We start from the raw sequence: 19877 nt of genomic DNA, 5'->3' as shown, positions 1-19877 counted from the left end.
AACTTGCTTTAAGAGTATTATAATATGACGGAAACATTATAAGTCACTTTCCATATAATAATAGCTTTAAGAATATTTAATTGCATCTACGTCAGGACTTAACGTCAGGGCATAATGGTATCAATTTATACCTAAGCGCATTAAAATTTATTTTAAAAAATAACATAATATTACAGTTTAGTTTTAAACAATAAATAGGCTGAGACATTGTTATATTTCGCTCATGAAAGAGAATATATGTACCGTTTACAATATATAATATAATTATTTAATGTTTTTCCGTAAGAAAATAGACCTTACCCGCAAATGCAGGTGTAATTTAGCACTGTTTCCTTGTATGTTTTATCAACGTAATTTTCGAAAGTACTGGAATTTAAAGTCTGATCATTTGTACTTTTAACATATTATCCTCGGATAGCTACTGGGATTGATTATTTTACAGAATCTATTAACATTCTGTACTTTGAAAAAATAGAAAAAAAATCTTAAACAATTGTGACTTGATTTAAATCCTCCAATCTATTGTCAAAGATTATTACTATAACTTATTGTAGGGAAATTTATTCTGCGAATTAAAATAAAACTTTGTAATTTTACGTGACACTGATAATTAATAATAATTATTAACTAGAATTAAATATAAACATTATCAATATTTTTATTTTAGGTATTAGTTGAGAAGAAAGCCATTTCCTTCTTGACCAACTATAACTAACCTAACCCAAGGTTCACGACAATGAACTAACAATAATTCCTATTTTAAAACGTCATAACATTAATTTGCTTTTGTAAATTTGCTGTTGTATGTTAAAGCTGGACGGTAGTACTCACGCCTGTAAGACGGAGCAGTGTGCAGGCGGCGTGGGAAGAAATATGGCGGAAGCTTTATGGCGGCTCCGCGACGGACGGGCACGACTTCTTACAGCCATCGGAGACGATGCAGACGGACAGTACATACAAGATATTGCACCTGGATTATTATTGGACGGTAAATAACTACAATTAAATAACTTTACCGTAATAGGCTATTTATATTTCAAGATACCACACCGATTACAATATTACGATCAATAAGAAGCTTTCGTAGCTGAGACTTGGAATATAACGATGCTTTCTCTAAAACACCGGAAAAAATAAAGTTTAAATCTGTAGTTTGGCTTTCTAAGTTTTGTCTCTATCGTTTTCTCGTTATCATTTCAACGTTTTATTCAATTGCTCAGTTTATTCCTCAAAACTATTTCATTGCTCCTAATATTTGTCAAAAAAAGCTGTTTTTTTAAACATAACAAATTTTAAAGTTAATATGCAAATTAAAATACGTGAATTACGAATAAAGTAATCCGAAACAAGTACCTACTTATAAATAATTTATGATAGTCACTCATTTTCTTAAATAAAATATTTCTAACGTGAACTGAATGTAGTTCCAAGGAAGCATAAATTATGCAGAAATTGATTTGGTTTATATTCCATTATTTCTCACTTATTGTACTATGAAATCATTTTGATTTCCAATGATAACAGGTAAAACAATAACTTCGTTCATAAGTTAATAATATGTTTAATATATTTTTTATCGCCATAATTTTAAAGTAAGAAGGAAAAAGGCTGCCATATTTCACCAAACGCATTCAAATTCTTCGATCGGCGTTCTTCTCGAAGTTGTTTCTGTAGAACTTGATCCTTGACTTGGTAGATGGATATAGACGAGGTACAATCGTTGAACAAAGAACTTCTTTGAAATTGCCCGCATATTACGTCGACTGCGACACGTTTTGACCTTCACCGGGACGATCGTTGCGCTTCGAAGAACACCTCCTAATTCCCTGGTTCGAGAGGGTAACGTTCCGTCATGCAATCTATGGTCTTTTACGGGGTACCTGTTTGATTCGTTGCTGCGAAGCTAAGTTCAAAAATTAGCAATAAAAAAATATCAATCCACATAGTTCGAAATACCCCTCATGATATTTATAGGAGTCAATAGAATCTATGAACTCACTGTCCTAGGCGACGCTCCGTCAGAAAGACAAGAGCGCGCTCCCTCCTAATGCCTAGGCTGTTCCGTGATGGTCTCCGCAAGGAAGAGTATACGAGCAAGTGTTCCGTCTGTGAATGCAGTATCTATGAATCACTTCGCAAATTTTGTGCAACGTCTGTGCTCGTCGTTAAATTGTCTCTACTAATCCAGCTACTCCAACAACGTATTATTGTAGAATACACTTTTTTTCAAGTTTATATAAAAAATGATGAAAAAGGTAACGATGAAATATACAAAATCACAATAGAATGATTTATATATTAAATTTCTTATTTAGCTGTCTACAATATTATATAGTTCGATGGTGATTTTTGGGTTTGCGACGAATCTGACGATAGCCTTCGCTTTTCAACATAAGAAATTGGCAGTCATTCAAGCATCATTATTTTTTATCTGCCTCTCTGTGCCGATCTATATACAAATAATAAGATAATGTTATAGAATAAAAAAGGTCGACCATATAAAATACACCATTTTTTTATTATTACCAAATGATACATATATTTTTTAATGAGTTACATAGTAAGATATTTAGGTACTATTTATGAAACTCATAATGACCATTACAAATTACATATATAAAAATATTGAAGATTTTTTTTATATAATTATAGCTTTTTTTTAATAGGTTGCATAGTAAAGAACGCACGGACAGCAATGTATGCTGCCATGTTTGATAAAAAAGGCGAATGCATAATGGGATTGGGAGACATGGACATTCACAATCATATTACTATTGATCTTGTAAGTAACTTTTATTTTTGAAAATAAATATTAGGTACTTAATAAAAACTAGTTAAGGAGACACGCACGTATCATGTTTTAAACAACGAAATAGGATGTAAAATATAGAAAGTATAATATAATAAAAACCTGTGAATGATCCACTATTGTGGATTGTTAACAAATGCAGCAGACTTTTTTCCGTCACAATTGTATTCACCAATCAGCAAATAAACAGTAGAGAAAAAAATCGTCGCAATACCGTCAAGCACGAAATGAGTTATAAACATAAATTAGACACATGAAAAATCCTTAAGATTTATATGTTCTTACCAGCCATTCCTGACCAACGTTTTCCTAATAATAATTGATTGAAAAATAATCAGTACCTACACAATTTTTATTACAGATAAATAAACATATCAACGTATTAAAAAATGCACCGCTCGTGGTACTAGACGGCAATCTACCAGCTACCACTATGGACTACGTTCTCAAGATATGCAACGAATACAAAAAACCTGGTAAGTCTTTTAATAAATATAATATGGACTATGTATTCAAAAAGATTTTCCTCCGTTCGCTTAATATTTTTTGCCACGTGTACGGTACGCACTTTTAAGGCAAGACTGTCTGTTAAAATATATTTTCGATATCAGATCGATAAAGCAATTCTACTGAAAAATATTCCAGCGTCAATAATTCCATTGAATCATTTATAACGATTTATTCTATCATTGAAAGCTTATCCTCTAAACTCGTGGCAATGAGGGGGTTTCTGAAGGGTATGTTGTATGTGAGACTACGGGTCCACATAATTGACCTCGTTTAATAAGAAAGCAATATACTGTCATATAGATACATTTGCTCGCTCTTTTGACTTCATCTTGAAGAAACTATTTGACTTTACTAAGAAATACACTTTTGCAGCTTAGAGCATTTCGTAATTCATTTGTTTTACCTACTTACGCAAATAATATAATTTACTACTTATCTATAACATTTATTAATTTTCACTCTTTTTACTATTCGGTTACTTTGTTTTTTTTTTCTATCTCCACTGATTTCAATTATTACCTCATTTGCATCACCTGAACTGCCGCGATATCAGTATTAAATAAAATGCTATCAATCAAATTAAATCTTAGCATATGTAGATCTTTAAATGCATAGGTATTGACATTGACACCGTAAGAAACATTAAGAATTCCTTACATCGCCAATGCGCCAACCTCAGGTGCTATATTTTGTGATAGGATTTGAGCATGGGCTTTTGAATGAAACTCAAAAAATTATATATGAAAATACACCTTTAATACTAGAAAACTTATATCGTACAGTAAATGTGCACTTTTAATTTTTGTTTTATAAAAATAATTCCTTACATTATAAAAAGGCCTTCATGTTATAAGGTTACATTAAGTATCAGTACTGTTATAAAAATAGAATGTTTACATAATGTGCTTTGACATCAAACATAGATATCGGAATGCGTTTAGTATATGAATATTCGGCAATATTAATAGACAACATAGAGCTCATATTAATATTTTTACAACATGATTCTTACCATAGTCAAAAACTTGTGCAATATTTTGCCATATGTCAAATGTATGCAAAGTTATAAAAAAAAAAATTGTTAAGTAAATAATGTTACATAATTCTTAAATACATCAAATGACAATTTAAGCAACAAATTTTGCATCTAACTAAAACTAAAGTATAAAAACTTACATAAATTTAACTTCTTAAAAAATTAAATGCATACTTAACAAATAATCAAATTAATAAAAAAAATATAAACTAATATTAAGACTCACATCACATTCTATTGCCATGGCAGTGTTTGTTATGAGATACAACATACCAATGATGGTAGTCCTTATTTTATAATCACATAATAATAACCCATAAAAATCCCATAACCGGGCTAAGGTCTACTCCAGTACAGAAGAATTATCAGATCCCAACACATCACTCAGAATATTGTGCTGGATAGATATGTGTCAGATTTGAAATAATGTAAAAATTTCTTTGTCTTAGAGTCGGCCATCTTGGGTCCTTACTGATATGTAATATGAGTCTAATTTTATACATATAATGTCAATCAAATACTTTTTACATCATGGACGGATTTCATTACAAAATGAGATTCATAGAAATAAGTGTCTTTTTAAACCATGACCAGATTTTATGATAATTATTAGTAGACATAATCATTAATCTTTTTGAACTAAAATACAATTCCTCGACTGCAGGATGTATTTTGCTTGTTTTAAAGTCATTTTAATGATGTTGTTTTGTCATTTCTAAAAAGTTTAATGGAAATCGTGTAACTTTAGTCCATTTTAAAGTTAGTCTAGACTATAATATATTTTTTAGTAATACTCTGCAAGTTTTGTCTTCATCATTACCAAATTATCATTACATTGCAACCTCGAGAACATTATTCAATTAAAAATGAATAATCTTACTCCTTTTTTGATGAAGCTGTTCATTCGCTTCATATTAAGTATCTTTAAACAGTGAAATATATGTCAAAAAATATGAGCATGAATATTTTGAGCCATCTCAGTATTGATGTGGTCAAACTTAAATTCAAAATGTTAAATGTTACAAAAGCAAGATCTAATTTTACCAATATTACTAAAGTATATAAATCTTAATACTAAAAATACAAGTTTATGTCAGTTTTGTCTTTAAATTATATGATTAATATTTTAAAGACTCCTAATTCATAACTAATGCCAGATTAAATATATGGCTGTTTTGATATAAAAAAATTTTTGCAAATTTTTCTTGTTACCGAAACACTTCTAATTGCCTCAAGTCCTCAACAAAAATTGACATGCACCATAAGGTCAAAAATAGTGTAAATAATTGTGTTTACTAATTCCACAACCATACTATGTGAATATTTGTGTTGAATGTACATTGCAATAGTTTCGTTACTGTTTATAGTAGAATATATTATAATGTTTAGTTCCTAAAGTACCCAAGTTGCTGTTGTTGATGTAGCTGATCACGCAACTGGTGCAATGCATGCTCCGGCTGGCTATGTTGCATTTGACCCACCAGATTTTTAGCTTCCAATCGCAGCTCGTACAATTTACGTGATTCCAAAAATAATAGAATTGCTGCCAAACCTACGAAATAAAGAATAACAACACTTCTTTATTATCTGACCGTAATCAAAGCACCATCACAATAATATGGTTTATTTGTGACATAAATCAATAACAAGAATAACAAAACATAGAATACTACATTTTAAAAATAATAACTTACCAAACAATATGAAAGCAATAACAGCAAATGCATACGACCAAGACAGAACATTGAATGAAGGATACAGCAACCAATCACGACGGTAGCAGTTGCCTCCAAATATAGCAACAGCAAGAAACAGAAACAAGCCTTGAAATAATATAAAAATAATTAGTAGATGTAACTTTATGCACATTATATTCCAACCAAGATTGTAATGATATTTAATTGTGTTAGATCATATTTTAATGTTTTGATATAACAGGAAAATGTAACCTGAACTTCTTAAGCTTTAATCGTAAAGTAATACAAGATTTATAAGTGTAATTAAGAGGAAAACAACTCTTTAATGAATCTAAAGAACGAAAATTATAATTATAATCAAAAATATTATGAATATTCAATAATGAGTGTAGAAACTTACTAGATATGGCAACCATTACGAAGGAAATGGACACAAATACCCATTCATATCTCAACACTGTTCTAAGTGGCATGCGAATAACCACACACGCCAGTAGTATCTGTGCCATGAAAGACAGCATCAAAGCCAGCGTCACAAATGTCTGAACTGCCATTAGCCATGCTGGCAGCAACCATTCCCGGATCACATATAATTCCTGCAAGCAATAAGTAAATCAATATAAGTACTTATTAAAGTACATTTACAAGCCCTTCTTTTCATACTTTTATATTGTATGTATTTTAATATATCTTTCCAGTTACAAGCTATTAATTAAATTAAAATGATTGTTTGTTAATTTGTTTAAGTCCTACAAATGCTAAATTAGATCCCCTTCTTTCAATCTCTGGCTCCAGACAAAGGAGCTCCTCAATAGTCATCAGCCATTTTGTGTATAAAACACTAAATTATGTATATAAAAGCTTGTATTTCTAAATATTTTAATACTTCTAATGTTAATAGATATTCTAGCTAATATTCTCAACTTACTTGTCCAAAAATATAATGACAGCCATCGAAATACTTATCATACTGATAAGATGGAAATCTGAAGCGATCAAAACAGTATTCCCATAAGCCCATGTGTTTAAACGAAGAGAACATCCCCGAATACGATTCTATCCAATACGGTCCAGCAAAGGACAACAACAAAAACAGTCCCGCGACATAAGTAATAGTCGCTCCGATCAAGGTGGCATCTATAAGAATAAAAATATACTTTTATTAATTTAACGCACAGAAAATTATAATTCAGCTCATCATTTTTAAGGTGGTGATTAAAGAGTTAATATTAATTGCAAGCAAAAAAATGGAATGAGGAACACCGACTTAAATATAAAACTTAAAGGGCGTGCCCACAAATCAACTTACTTGAAGCCTTTGGATATTCATTATTAGCCGCAGTCATTGTTACAATTAGCAATTATTACTTCTCATTCATTAACAAATATATCGCTGTACAATATATATCTATTCGAGCTTAAAATTCATCAATTTCACCGAAAAACAATTTTCTGATTGACTTTTGACAGATGTTGTTTTTGTCGGTTCAATTTCTGGGTTTGACATATCCATAACAATCTAAATGACATTAATTTTAAATAAACTTTCAAATTAACGTGTAAAAACAAAGATAAAATAAGAACTATTATGATAAAAATTAAAAAAAAACTATTGAGTTAGGATTATAACTATATATATTGTAGGTACCTCACTAATGTAGCAAATTGATGGCAATTTCTAAGCCATCACAATTATCAATATATTCCATCGGCCGTTATGCTCATGATGAAAATGTCAGCAATTACATAGTCATTTAGGTTCAAGCTCAGAATTGGGTTTTGAAAAGAAAATATGGTAATTTGTAACAGCTTTTCAAGATCGCTATTTCCTATAATTACAAACATTTAGCTCTTCATCAGAACTCGATGATGTCGTTCCCGTAGCATTGATGTGCTGCATCAACACATATATGCAAATACCTAACTGTCGATTGTCACTAATCGCCTTGAAAGACGATTTTATATATAATTAAAACGTAAAATATTTAAAGATACTTGCATGAAAAAATTAGTAAGTTCACTGTAAGCACTAAATGAAACGCACCCTATGCAGCACATTAATGCAGTAATAAAATAAAATATATGTACTTAACTCATTTAATATAAAATCATACCAAAAACATATCTTGAGTATCTATTCAATTGCTTTAATATTAGAAAAAAAGTTCTATATAAATAAACGATATTAGTTAAGTGATTCGTGATTAATATGGAGTTGAAATTGATTTATTATTGAATTTGCAAATTATGAGAACATACATTTATATTGTAAATCAGAATTTAAAACTCAAGTCTATTTTTGCCTATTTTCAACCGACTTCAAAAAGGAGGAGGTTATCAATTCATCTTTATTTTTTTATCCTTGCTCATAGTAACGGAAAGTAAAGAAGGTAGGCAAGTTAGAGAAAGAAAAAATTACGACTATATTTTCATGCTATTGTAGATATAATCTTATTTAAATTTTGTACTATTAGGCGAACATTCCTTGAAAGATATAAAATTTTCATCATTAATTTGTACGCCATAGTTAACTATTGAGAACTACATGCAGCACCGCAATTGGTTTGCATCAAAAGTTTTCACAAGACAGAATCGTTGTGGTGAGAAACCTCTACCTATACAGTTTCCTAATTACGGTAATACGACACGACGTCGCAACATACCACGAAGTAAAATCGGATCGTGTATGTATTTCAGTTGAGTCTGAAGAATTTGTACTTACACTATTTTATATTATTATTCACTTAGTACGTCACATAATATTGTCGCCTATTATTTATTGCATCAAGTCACAGACAAGGGTATACAACTTACAAATCCAATCACAACAGGGTTTTCATTCATTATCTATGTTTTCATATTAAATTTCATAGACAATTTCCCTAGATTTCATTACTATTTTACCTAAAAATAGACAAATAAAAATAAGGTATAGTACGACACAACTTAGATGTCGCATCGGCAAAATTCGTAAAAGCGATTACATCCGAATTGAGTACGCTATTCCAAATTATCAATATTTATTTCTCATGAGAATATGGTCTTTGCCCAAACGTAATAACATGTAATATCATATGTCCTAATATATTCGTCAATTTGACACGTCGATTAACATACACTTGCTTTCTCTGACGCGTGAATCTATAGCAACGAATAGCGTCGAATGGCGCGATAGGGAGCTATTTCTATTGGTTGTGTAAATCGGCAGTAATCGGTTTTATTTTCATTCCATTGCATTTTCCGATGCTACATCTAATTTGTGTCGTACTATAGAATCAAATGATTTCATTTTAATGACATTGCGCGTATAATATACTGGAAGAAATAAAACAAAAAAATAAAATCGAAAATTTATTATAAAATTAATATAAATGATACATGTAAATAAAGATCATAATTAGTTCAGATCTGTAGAACTTGTGGACGGAATATTTTTGAACTAACAATATATTTGGACGTTTATATTATTGTGCCTTATTCTATTACTTAAAAGATTACACAATTGTAAAGGAAATTCATTAAAACAAATAAAGATATAAATGTATAAAAGAGAATAAAATAGTTAATAATACTTTCACAAAATGTTGGCAATCCTTATAATAATATTTGCAATCATTACAAAGCTTACAATATTTAAAGCTATATCTATTAATTAAAATAATTAAAGAAAAAAGTAAATAGAATGCCAGATATTTTTGAGGTTGTATAAACTTAAATTAAGGTCATTAATAATAAAAAAAAAGAGAAAAAAATACTTACGACTTAAGGGAAACTATTAAACTGTAACAGTTATTCAATCGCATATGTGAAATTAGAAGTGCGCATATTTTCAATTAGTCGCATAATTATTTTTATTCTTATTTATATATATATATAATGAATACAATATTAATATTTTTAATTTAACTGTAACACCAAAATAAAAATAACTTTATATAAAAATGTAAACATATTTAGTAAAAGTACAGAGGACAATGGACGGACTTTTAAAACTATTATTATCTAGTCAAAATTATAAATATATCTTACTTTCTGTGTTTACAGAAATCAGAGAGAACTATGAAGTATTATATAAGTTGAACGATTTTAATTTTATAGTTTATAAGCTTGAGTAATTCCTCAGATCATAAGGTCGTCAATTTTTTTAATAGTTTTATAAAAAAAACTGTACATTAAGAAAAAATATTGTCAATTTTTACATATGACAATACAATACTTAGATTTTCAGTACAATTAATATTATTAAAGAAATACTTAAAAATAAATTGGTGGCAATTATTACAGATTTTGTAAAAAAAAAAACTAAGTGTAATTAAAAAAACACCTCCTTTTTCATTAATTTATAAACTTTTACACAGATAGCTATGAAAATCTTAATATTTACTTTAAAGGTAAATGAAAAATTTACAATTCATAACAATCTTAATTACACTTCAATAAATCTATACAGCAAGTATATCTTTATGGTATATCATTAAAATGAGGTGGAATTCTTAAGTATATAAGAACACTTGTGGGAATGATTCTACACTGACAAAATTTGTTAATTCAATATTATAATTCCTAAATATTTAATAAGGACACTTATTTAGACACCTTTATTTAACAACTTTTTTCCATCCAATTTATAATTTAAAAAAAAAAAAAAAACTTCTGACTTTTCCTAATTAGGCACAGATTCAAATTAGAAGGTTGATGAAATTTGAATTAAATACTTTAAAAAGGCAAACATTCTGCTTACCTGAATTGCCTTTTGATTTATTCTTACAAGTTTTTGTATACTGGGTTAGTCTCCTATTAGAAATATATTCAGTGTTAATCGTTACGCCTTCGACTCGTTTTCCAACTCGAAGCGCGCTTGGGACTCTTTAAAACGGTTGCGTTTTTTCAATTGTATGTTCGCTTCAGTGAGGAATAAGGTTGCGGTGATGAGACATGCTACAACGCCCACGACACCGAGGCCAAACGACCACCCTAAAAAAACATAACACCAAAATATAATATCACAGCACTCTTATCTCAGATAAAAACAAAACAATGGTTTATTATTCAATTGAATACATTGACCATGCCTGATTTTCTGTGATCTGTAAATGCTGAGTAAAGTGTCACAAGTCACGACTCATCATACTAAATAAATAGTCGACAGAGGGGTTGTGTGAAAGGGTCATTTTTTTTTTAATATTTTGAATAATAAGCCGAAAGTACTCTTATAAATTAAAAAAAAAAGTCAGATGGTATTTTACGTAAATTTTTTCTATTACTTTTAATTGTTCTTCCAAAATCTAGAGTAGTATAGTACGACAAAACTTAGATGTCGCATCGGCAAAATTTGTAAAACCGATCACACCCGAATTGAGTACGCTATCCCAAATTATCAATATTTATTTCTCATGCGAATATGATCTTTGCACAAACGTAATAACTTGTAATATCATTTGACCTAATATATACGTCAATTTGTTGTTTTCTCTGACGCGTGAATCGATAGCGACGAATAGCGTCGAATGGCGCGATAGGGAGCTATTTATATTGGTTGTGTAAATCGGCAGCAATCGATTTTATTTTCATTCTATTGCATTTTCCGATGCTACATCTAATTTGTGTCATACTATAAGTATCTAATGAAAGGTATAATTCTCAAATCTCAACAAACATTATGGTATTCTTTAGGAACCGCGGGTCAAGCTCATTCAATAAACAACAAAGGTAGTCATTTTAAGAAACGGCCTTGCGCTGGGCTCGCTCCATATTAGCCTTAATTACACTTGCAGGTTGCAATCGACATAGATGTGATAATAGCGAATACATTTGACCTATAATCTAGTGATCATCCGCAATAACAAGTAAAACTGTTTAAAATTGGTCATGAACAGTGGTGTAGCTATATTAAGGCCAGGTGGCGCAGTACACCAGGGCCCTGGAGTTCAGGGGGCCCTCTAAAGTAAACCTTAAGCTTCTGAAGCTAGAAAAACCCGACCCTGCCCACAAGACTCCCTATTTAGTATCTATAATTTTAAAGGGTAATTATTAGTTAAAGTTAATATGTATTTTATATAGTATATATAAATAATACACGTAGTATATGTATTTTGTGTATTGTATTTTTATGTATGTTTATGTATTATATTTTTATTTATGTAAGTATTTATAATTTCATATTTTTCCATATATCTTCTACACTATTTTGCCCGCTACATCACCCTGTCACTCACCTCCATAGGTTGACTGGAAGAAATATCTTTTAGAGATAAGTCCATCTTTGCAATATATTTTAGGGCAATAAAGAATATAATATAAAGAGGGATAGGAAAGAGGGATAGGAAAGAAGGGGTGAGGTCCCGATTCCTTTTCTATGTCTTTGATTATCTCTAAATTTTCCGAAAAAACAATGAAGTATATTTACCTAAATAATTATTAGAATGATCGGGCATCCAGCCGTCAGTATTTCCAAGTGACGCAAAAACTATCACTGCTATAGCACCGCTTATTGCTGGAAAAATAGTTAACATCATTATTTATGTCAAAATATATTGACTATTAAAGATGATAAAACTAAATAAATTTATCTCACCTGCTCCTAACATTATGTATCCAATACCTTTTATTAATAGTACATATCTGCGTTGATTCGGACCACTACATAGGAAGAAGAATATTACTAATATCGTTGATATCAAGACTCCAATCAAACATAGCGTGAAAAAGAACTGGGTCGCTACCATAAATCCTGAAAGAGAAAAAAATAAATTAATCATAACCAAAACAGGTAAGAAAAAACTATTCATAAGTTTTTTCTTATTCGCCTGTTTTAACAAGGTTTACAGATCAGATCTACAGCTGTTATTTCTTGGCTACCAAATTGTGTGCTAGACTTAAAACACTTCATAGAAAAAAAATACAGACGAATTGATAACCTTCTTCTTTTTGAAGTCGGTTGAAAATGGACGGCGACTTTAACACGTATTTCACTGTATGACTAATTTGGACGCGACATTCAAAGCAAACGTAAGGTTTTTTAATTAATCTTTTTATGTTCGAACTGAGTTTTTATTGTACCATAGTGCGTTAATCATCATGAATACAAACCGGGCAGTAGGTATCCACGTATCTTGTCATAGCCAGTTGTGAATGGATCGTAGACCCAACGACAACCGACAAAAAACCGTCTTTGATTCACATCTAATGGATCCGGCAAAGATCTGAAGCAGTGACTCCATAAACCCAACCTGCAAATAGTAAATAGATGCCGAACATATACATAACATTATATACATAATGGTGTGGAGTGGGAACTAAAAGTCTGCAATTGCATCACTTTTGGACTTGTCTCCTTTTCAGTTTTGGAAGAATCGAACGTGATGCTCTAGTAGGGATTTTTATTGGTGTAATATTAGTAAATACGATAATAGGCTATTTGACACTGCGAAAAATAAATTGTGAATTATTGTAATCAGTGTATATTATGAGTTTAAAATTGTTATTTACTAACGAAAGTTGAAAATAATACTTAATTTATTAAAAAAAATCCATAAATAAAAATGCATTTTTTCAAACGTTTGTCATGTGACACAAACGCTCCTGATTGGCCGGGCTTATGATGAAGTCACTTTCTCGTAAACTTTGCTTTTCTACCATATGTACCACAGATTAAAATACAGGAAAGTGACGTTACCGAACCCATTGCTGCGCCATGTTGTCCAAGTAGCGTTTTTGCGCCATATTTAAATATGGAATTTTTAATATGATATATTTCGTCAAATATTTACTAGAAATAAAAAACACAACTTTTACTGGGTTCCCCAACTTCTACTAAATAATATAAAATGGATTTTAAAAACCTGTCAAATAACCTATTATTTAATGAGTATATGATATAGGAATCTTTAGTATTTAAATCACCTGTCCATTTTAGCTCCCCGTATCCTATTGTCGCTAACGAGCCAGTTGGGCGTGCCGAATGCCAATGCCACAGTCACAAGGGCAATTACAAAAACGACTATCCCACAATTACCAGCTAAGCTTCGCTTCTTCATTTTCGTCTGTAAAAAATATATCATTTGTACTCGAAAGAATAACGACCTCAATGTTCTAGATTTCCCATAGTTTTTCTTCCGCTGATTAAACTTGACCTTTAATTATAATGACGGAATATGCAATGTGAGTAATCAATGGACGTTTCAAATTATATAAAGTAAAATAACCTCGCAGTAACACTCAAGAACAAAAACTAGTTATCGTCGTATTTTTCTATTACATTAGTGGAATAAGGACGATTGTATTCAGAATTTACTGAGATATATCTCGATATCGTGTATATATTTTGAACATTATTTTCTTTGCGTTTATAGGTATTTTTATAGTAACTTTATCTTTATTTTTCTTATATATACATACCTTTCTCATTTATTAAGAAAGGTATGTAATCTATCTATTCAAATTAAATTTGTTTTGAATCAACCTAGTGGGTCTACAAAAAGTGCGTTAAAACAAATAAACAACTTAATATTTGTATTAAATTATCAAAGACGACTATGTATTTGAGGCAAACATAAGACACATCATTTTAACTCAAAATTTCATAAAAGAAAAAAATAAACTTGCTTTATTTAATGTTTATAGTATATTTTTAAACGATAATTTACTATGAACATGACGATAGTATAGAAGGAAATGAAATGATGTGTGAAAAACAATATGTTCCTGCAAATTGAATAATGTAAATAGAGCAAACCAAAAGCCTTGGAATTGGCCATTAATGGTGCTAGGTTTAGAGGTAGTTATTTTACTTCAAAACCAAGGTTATGAGACTGCGATGAATAACAAACGTGAAAAGTTTCGCAATTCTTACGAAACGACTAGCACTCATACATTTGTTACATACACAATGCTAAAAAGTTCACACGCATTTTTTACTGTGGGAAATGTTACGTTAAATGCAAAAATAAAAACTTATGAGCGTAAAAATATACCTATTAAAATTGATATAAATTTAATATTAAACAATATATTTGACTAGTGTTACTAATATATTTTTTTTTACTAAACGAAAAAGAGGATATAAATAATTCGTTTATAAGGTTCTAAGTGGTAGCGTGTCAAGCCAAGTTCAAGTAGAAGAAGCGGCGCGCAGCACCGTATGTAATATTATTGTTTTAACTGGAAATTTAAGGTGCCAGATTAAAAGGACGTTGAACAAAAAATATATTTTTGAATGAAATATTACTTATTAATTTAATTTGACTATACCAATGATATTCTTATAAACAGATATGTTATATCCATACTAAACAACAGAAAAAAGTGTGCCGCGCCGGGGACTGTTTATTTTACATTTCGTTACTAGTAAAAAGGATAGCTTGATAAAAACAATAAGTAAAAGGGATAACTAGATGTTTTAATTACGCAAAACGTATTACTACGTAATTATGATGTATTATAACGTATTACTATGTAAAACGACTAAAGGCAATCGTCCTAATTGGGACGTTTTCTAGTCTTCACTTTTTGCGCGTTAATAACATATCTGTTTACTAGAACATCATTGGACTATACCGAACCTTACCCTTCCGTTTACTAGGATCTTAGATCTGTTTCTATTTAGACAGGATCTCTATCGATCTAGTGCATACTTTGTAATTTGCTAAATACCCCACAATGTTGATGATCACTCTTATACAGTAAACATTAGGTGATGTTGGTCTAGTGTCTTGCTCATTAGGCTGCAGATTCTGATGACCTGGGTTTAAACCACGGTTCGTTCGGAAAAGTAATTAGAATGTTCCGGTGTAAAGTTCTAAGAGCAGTCAAAAAACTGAAAGTCGTAAGATTTTATTTTCGTATCTCAGAAAGAACATCAAACCTGCATCTCGCTTTCTGTCGTGTCGGATTTGCCAATTTATCCCACCAAGAGAATGAGGTAATAGAAAGAAAGGAGCTGTGTTTGTTGTTACTTGATGTTGTCGTGCTTAGCCAAAATTGGTCAAGTAGACATCACACAACTGTATTTTAACACTGTGTTTCTTATCGTGTCTTGTGAATTTTTGTGTGTGTGTCTTAATTGGAGGGAAACGGCATTTCACAAACCAATAAATTCTCAGGACCTTTCTTTTCTGGACTGAACTAACAAAGTACATACATACCGAACTTATACAGTATGATTATTATTCAACATGGTATAATAATAATATAAATAACAAGCAACCAGCAGTCTCTATGTGACTACTCCAAAAACCTAAAACAGTAAATAAACTATCGCAGGGTACTATTTGAAACCTCGAGAAGGCACCAATTTAGATCAAGAAGTTTTCATCTTATTGTAACAATTTAATATATTTTTTAAGAGCAACAATAACTCAAATTATTAATTGTAAACACTTTTCATTTCTTTGTATTTCAACAAATTGTTCTTATACTTTAAATTTGATTTTTATCATATCGTATCCTTTTAGAAATAAATGACTTAATTCAGAAGCCAATGTTTTGGATCAATTCCTGAAACTTTACAATATTTCTGCATCGTTTGTTAGCTGTTAGTTTGAATAGGTCAAATGATACAGCTGAAATTTAAACCTATAACCTGATTGAAATAAAATTCTGTGCAAACATTATTAATAAAAATTACGTACTTAATTGAAAATATTTTTAGTTATTTATAAGGTTAATCCTTGAAAAAATTACCAATACTATACACTTTAATTATTAGATTGTCAACACAGTGATAATCAGCATAGCGGTCTTTCTTGCAATTGCAAATTGCACTCCATTCCCTTACTATTATAATATACAGAAAGAATTCAGTTATAGACCATCAGCTTTATACACTTTTCAAGTGACAGGAATGAAAGCTTTTCTAATTCCCAAACAAATAACTACTACTACTACTTGAGTCATTCTTAAACAGAAAACCCAGTAAAATTGAACATACCTGTGATTGAAAACTCGTACCTTCAGAGGTCTGTAGAAAATAAGCTTGATAGCTTACTAACAAGGTTTATATAAACTTTTTATAAATAAATGCAATATAAGTTATTTGTTTTTAGTAAATACTAACTGACAACAACACTTAAATAACAAGATTTAAAGAATACAAATAAATATCATCGTATATCGTTATTTATAAAATACATTTGAAATTTGTCCCCTAACAACAACAAAAATTAAGAATGTGCTAGTTTTATAAAGACTTTAATACATTAAATTACATACTCACTTGATTTAATGCTTAGACGATTTCTTTCAGTGTTAAATTTGACTGTTCAGTAATATTCAATACACTTTAATAAAAAACTTTATCTTTGAAGTTGCACGAACAACACATTTATTTAAAAATAAGAATTACGTTAAATTGTAAACTGTAATATTAAACTTGTTATTACACAATTAACGAAACGATAATACCACTTTGTTTCATTAAAAAAATTATAATGTATAAATTTGGTATGTTAACATACATTCATACAATGCAATTAAAATAAGTTGTAGCGTAGGGTGGAGTCAAGTCTGTTGGTTCGGTTTGGTTGACTTGACTGTCAAATGTGTATGAGTATGTAATTAAAATTTTAAAGTTAAACGTCAAAGTTTGACATTTACTCAACCATAGATATCTAATACGTATTTTTTTTTAAAAGAATACATTTATTAACATAAAAAGTATTAACTCGAAATGATTGATTTTCAAAAGATTATGTTATTTGCTACCTGCTGTTCTAGAACACGATATTTTCAGAACACATGCTGAATATGAAATAAATAACTTTTATAAATAACATTAATTATAATTTTTTTCTTTTTACAGTGTTTTTTGAACCTACAGATCGAAGAAAAGCTATAAAAGCTCTATCAAGCAGTCATCGTGTTAAATACGCTTCACCAAATATAATGGAGCTTCGAGCAATGGCTAACTTTTTGAAACCAAACAACAATATAAAGAAAAGTAATGATTTAGAGGAAATTATTAATCTCTCAAAAATTGTGTTAGAATTTGTGGATTTATTACTGGTTACAAGAGGATCAGCAGGCGTAGTCACCATTAAATCTGTAAATGAAATCACTAATTTATCGCCAATTAACTCTCACGAGTTTGAGGTTCGACTGTATTCTGCAGAAGTGTTAAACCACATTGAAAACGTTTCTGGGGCGGGAGATTGTTTTTCAAGTGGATTTATTTATGGTATTATTTTAGGCTACGATGAATGTAAAAGCATTTCTTTTGGCTTTAGTGCTGCGAAAGAAGCATTACTTAGCAGAAGAACTGTGCCCTGTACATTTAATAAACATACTTATAATGAAACAATTAAATACAGTGCTTGGTCCTTCTAGATTAATTTCTTAATCTATATTTTCAACTTTCTTGTTTTTGTTTATAATTATAGATTTCAGTTTTGCAATTTATATGACTGTACAAGTTAGTATAAAATATTACCTACAGCAAATCATTTTCTCATAGTCTGACCACTTTCGCCATCGTCTTGGTGCCAATAATTTTATAAAATTTCTTAATTTTCTAACTGCTATGCAAGGACCGTCTGTTCTTGTAAGAAGGCTTGGGGCTTTTTCCAACAAACTGTTCCAGTGATTTAGAGGAAGAATTAGATATTTTACACGTGCAATTTCTTCACGACGTTTTTTTTTACATCGGTACAAGAAATTGACAATTCTAGGTAGGTAGGGCTTTGTGCAAACCCGTCTGGGTAAGTACCGCCCACTCATCAGATATTTTATTAGCAAACAACAGTAATTGGTATCGTTGTGTTCCGGTTTGAAGAATGAACAAGCCAGTTTAACTACAGGCACAAGGGACATACCATCCTAGTTCCTAAGGTTGGTGGCGTATTGGCGTCCTATAGCATAAAAAATATACATAAATATCGGTTAACAAACATATGTTCTGTTAACTAGACCATCTCTGCGATAATATTCGAATCTCATTAAATACTAGAATAGTTTAGCTAATACATCGAAATAACTTAGGCTATAGCTTATAAAATATTTCATAAAACGACCAAAATATAATGATGTTTATGTTTGTTCTAAGTTACTCGAATCATTGATAAAATGTCTACGTTATACCTGAGCGCTATCTATATGTATATTAATATTATAAATGTAACTCTGCCTGCCTGTCGCTCTTTCACGACCAAACCGCTGAACCGAATTTGATGAAATTTGGCATGAAGCAAACTTGAACTCCAAGAGAGAACTTAGGCTGCTTTTTTGCCTAACAACAAATGACAACCAACATCTTAAGTCAGTTCAGTTAAGCCGCGGGCGACTACTCCTAGAGTATATTACATCATACGATTTTCTTTATTTATGCCAAGACGAATGCCAATTTTAGACAAGAGTCGAGATGTCCCAGTGGTTAGAACGCGTGCATCTTAATCGATGATTGCGGGTTCAAACCCAGGCAAGCACCGCTGATTCATGTGCTTAATTTATCTATATAATTCATCTCGTGCTCGGCGGTGAAGGAAAACATCGTGAGGAAAATTGCATGTGACAAATTTCATAAAAATTCTGCCATATGTGTATTCCACCAACCCGCATTGGAACAGCGTGGTGGAATATGTTCCACACCTTCTCCTCAAAGGGAGAGGAGGCTTTTAGCCCAGCAGTGGGAATTTACAGGCTGTTGTTGTTGTTGTTGTTGAATGCCAATTTAAAATGTACAACAACACATATTCAAATGAAAAGATTCTAACGTTTTTTTTCTATTTTTGTATATATAAGCTATTATATATACAAGCTATATTTGAACTAGTTTGCCCTGATTTTAAAATATTCATTTTAGAAACTGAAAGTGGGAAAATTTATTTATTTATAA

The 19877-nt window shown here is 30.5% G+C and overlaps 3 protein-coding genes across 4 annotated transcripts in view; 1 reads left to right on the top strand and 2 right to left on the bottom strand.

Annotated features, from left to right (window-relative positions):
* LOC124536213 (pseudouridine-metabolizing bifunctional protein C1861.05) overlaps positions 1-18706 on the top strand; it is a 167904-nt gene extending 149198 nt beyond the window's left edge. The window contains 4 exon segments of the mRNA XM_047112705.1: positions 814-988; positions 2667-2782; positions 3171-3285; positions 17850-18706. Of these exon segments, the coding sequence (XP_046968661.1) occupies positions 814-988; positions 2667-2782; positions 3171-3285; positions 17850-18373 (930 nt within the window). The 3' untranslated portion in view covers positions 18374-18706.
* LOC124536171 lies at positions 4054-7556 on the bottom strand. The gene is made up of 5 exons (XM_047112650.1): positions 7362-7556; positions 6981-7189; positions 6453-6648; positions 6050-6178; positions 4054-5907 (listed from the first exon to the last, which is right to left on the bottom strand). The coding sequence occupies exons 1-5, from the start codon at positions 7396-7398 to the stop codon at positions 5741-5743; spliced, it is 738 nt and encodes a 245-aa protein (XP_046968606.1). The 5' UTR covers positions 7399-7556; the 3' UTR covers positions 4054-5740.
* Positions 10424-17598, bottom strand: LOC124536179. 2 transcript variants are annotated; one of them, XM_047112669.1, is made up of 6 exons: positions 17265-17598; positions 13955-14094; positions 13142-13281; positions 12627-12782; positions 12464-12545; positions 10424-11031 (listed from the first exon to the last, which is right to left on the bottom strand). In XM_047112669.1, exons 2-6 carry the CDS (start codon positions 14086-14088, stop codon positions 10875-10877), a joined length of 669 nt encoding a protein of 222 aa, XP_046968625.1. In that variant the 5' UTR covers positions 14089-14094; positions 17265-17598; the 3' UTR covers positions 10424-10874. The 2 variants fall into 2 exon arrangements, with proteins under 2 accessions (XP_046968625.1, XP_046968617.1); XM_047112661.1 differs by having other exon boundaries at positions 10425-11026; positions 12459-12545.
* Positions 18707-19877: the final 1171 nt, after the last annotated feature.

Source organism: Vanessa cardui, chromosome 2, assembly GCF_905220365.1.
Source record: "Vanessa cardui chromosome 2, ilVanCard2.1, whole genome shotgun sequence".
Classification (NCBI taxonomy): Eukaryota; Metazoa; Arthropoda; class Insecta; order Lepidoptera; family Nymphalidae; genus Vanessa; species Vanessa cardui.
This window is presented reverse-complemented; position numbering and strand designations above follow the sequence as displayed.

Excerpts from the sequence above, each read along its gene's own strand:
- LOC124536171 (XM_047112650.1), bottom strand. The coding sequence starts at position 7,398 with ATGACTGCGGCTAATAATGAATATCCAAAGGCTTCAA. Across the intron at positions 6,649-6,980 it reads GTCATTATATTTTTGGACAA|GAATTATATGTGATCCGGGA; the intron begins GTAAGTTGAGAA and ends TATTGCTTGCAG. Across the intron at positions 5,908-6,049 it reads TATTGCTTTCATATTGTTTG|GTTTGGCAGCAATTCTATTA; the intron begins GTAAGTTATTAT and ends TTTATTTCGTAG.
- LOC124536179 (XM_047112669.1), bottom strand. The coding sequence starts at position 14,088 with ATGAAGAAGCGAAGCTTAGCTGGTAATTGTGGGATAGTCGTTTTTGTA. Across the intron at positions 13,282-13,954 it reads CGGGGAGCTAAAATGGACAG|GTTGGGTTTATGGAGTCACT; the intron begins GTGATTTAAATA and ends TACTATTTGCAG. Across the intron at positions 12,546-12,626 it reads ATACATAATGTTAGGAGCAG|CAATAAGCGGTGCTATAGCA; the intron begins GTGAGATAAATT and ends CTATTTTTCCAG.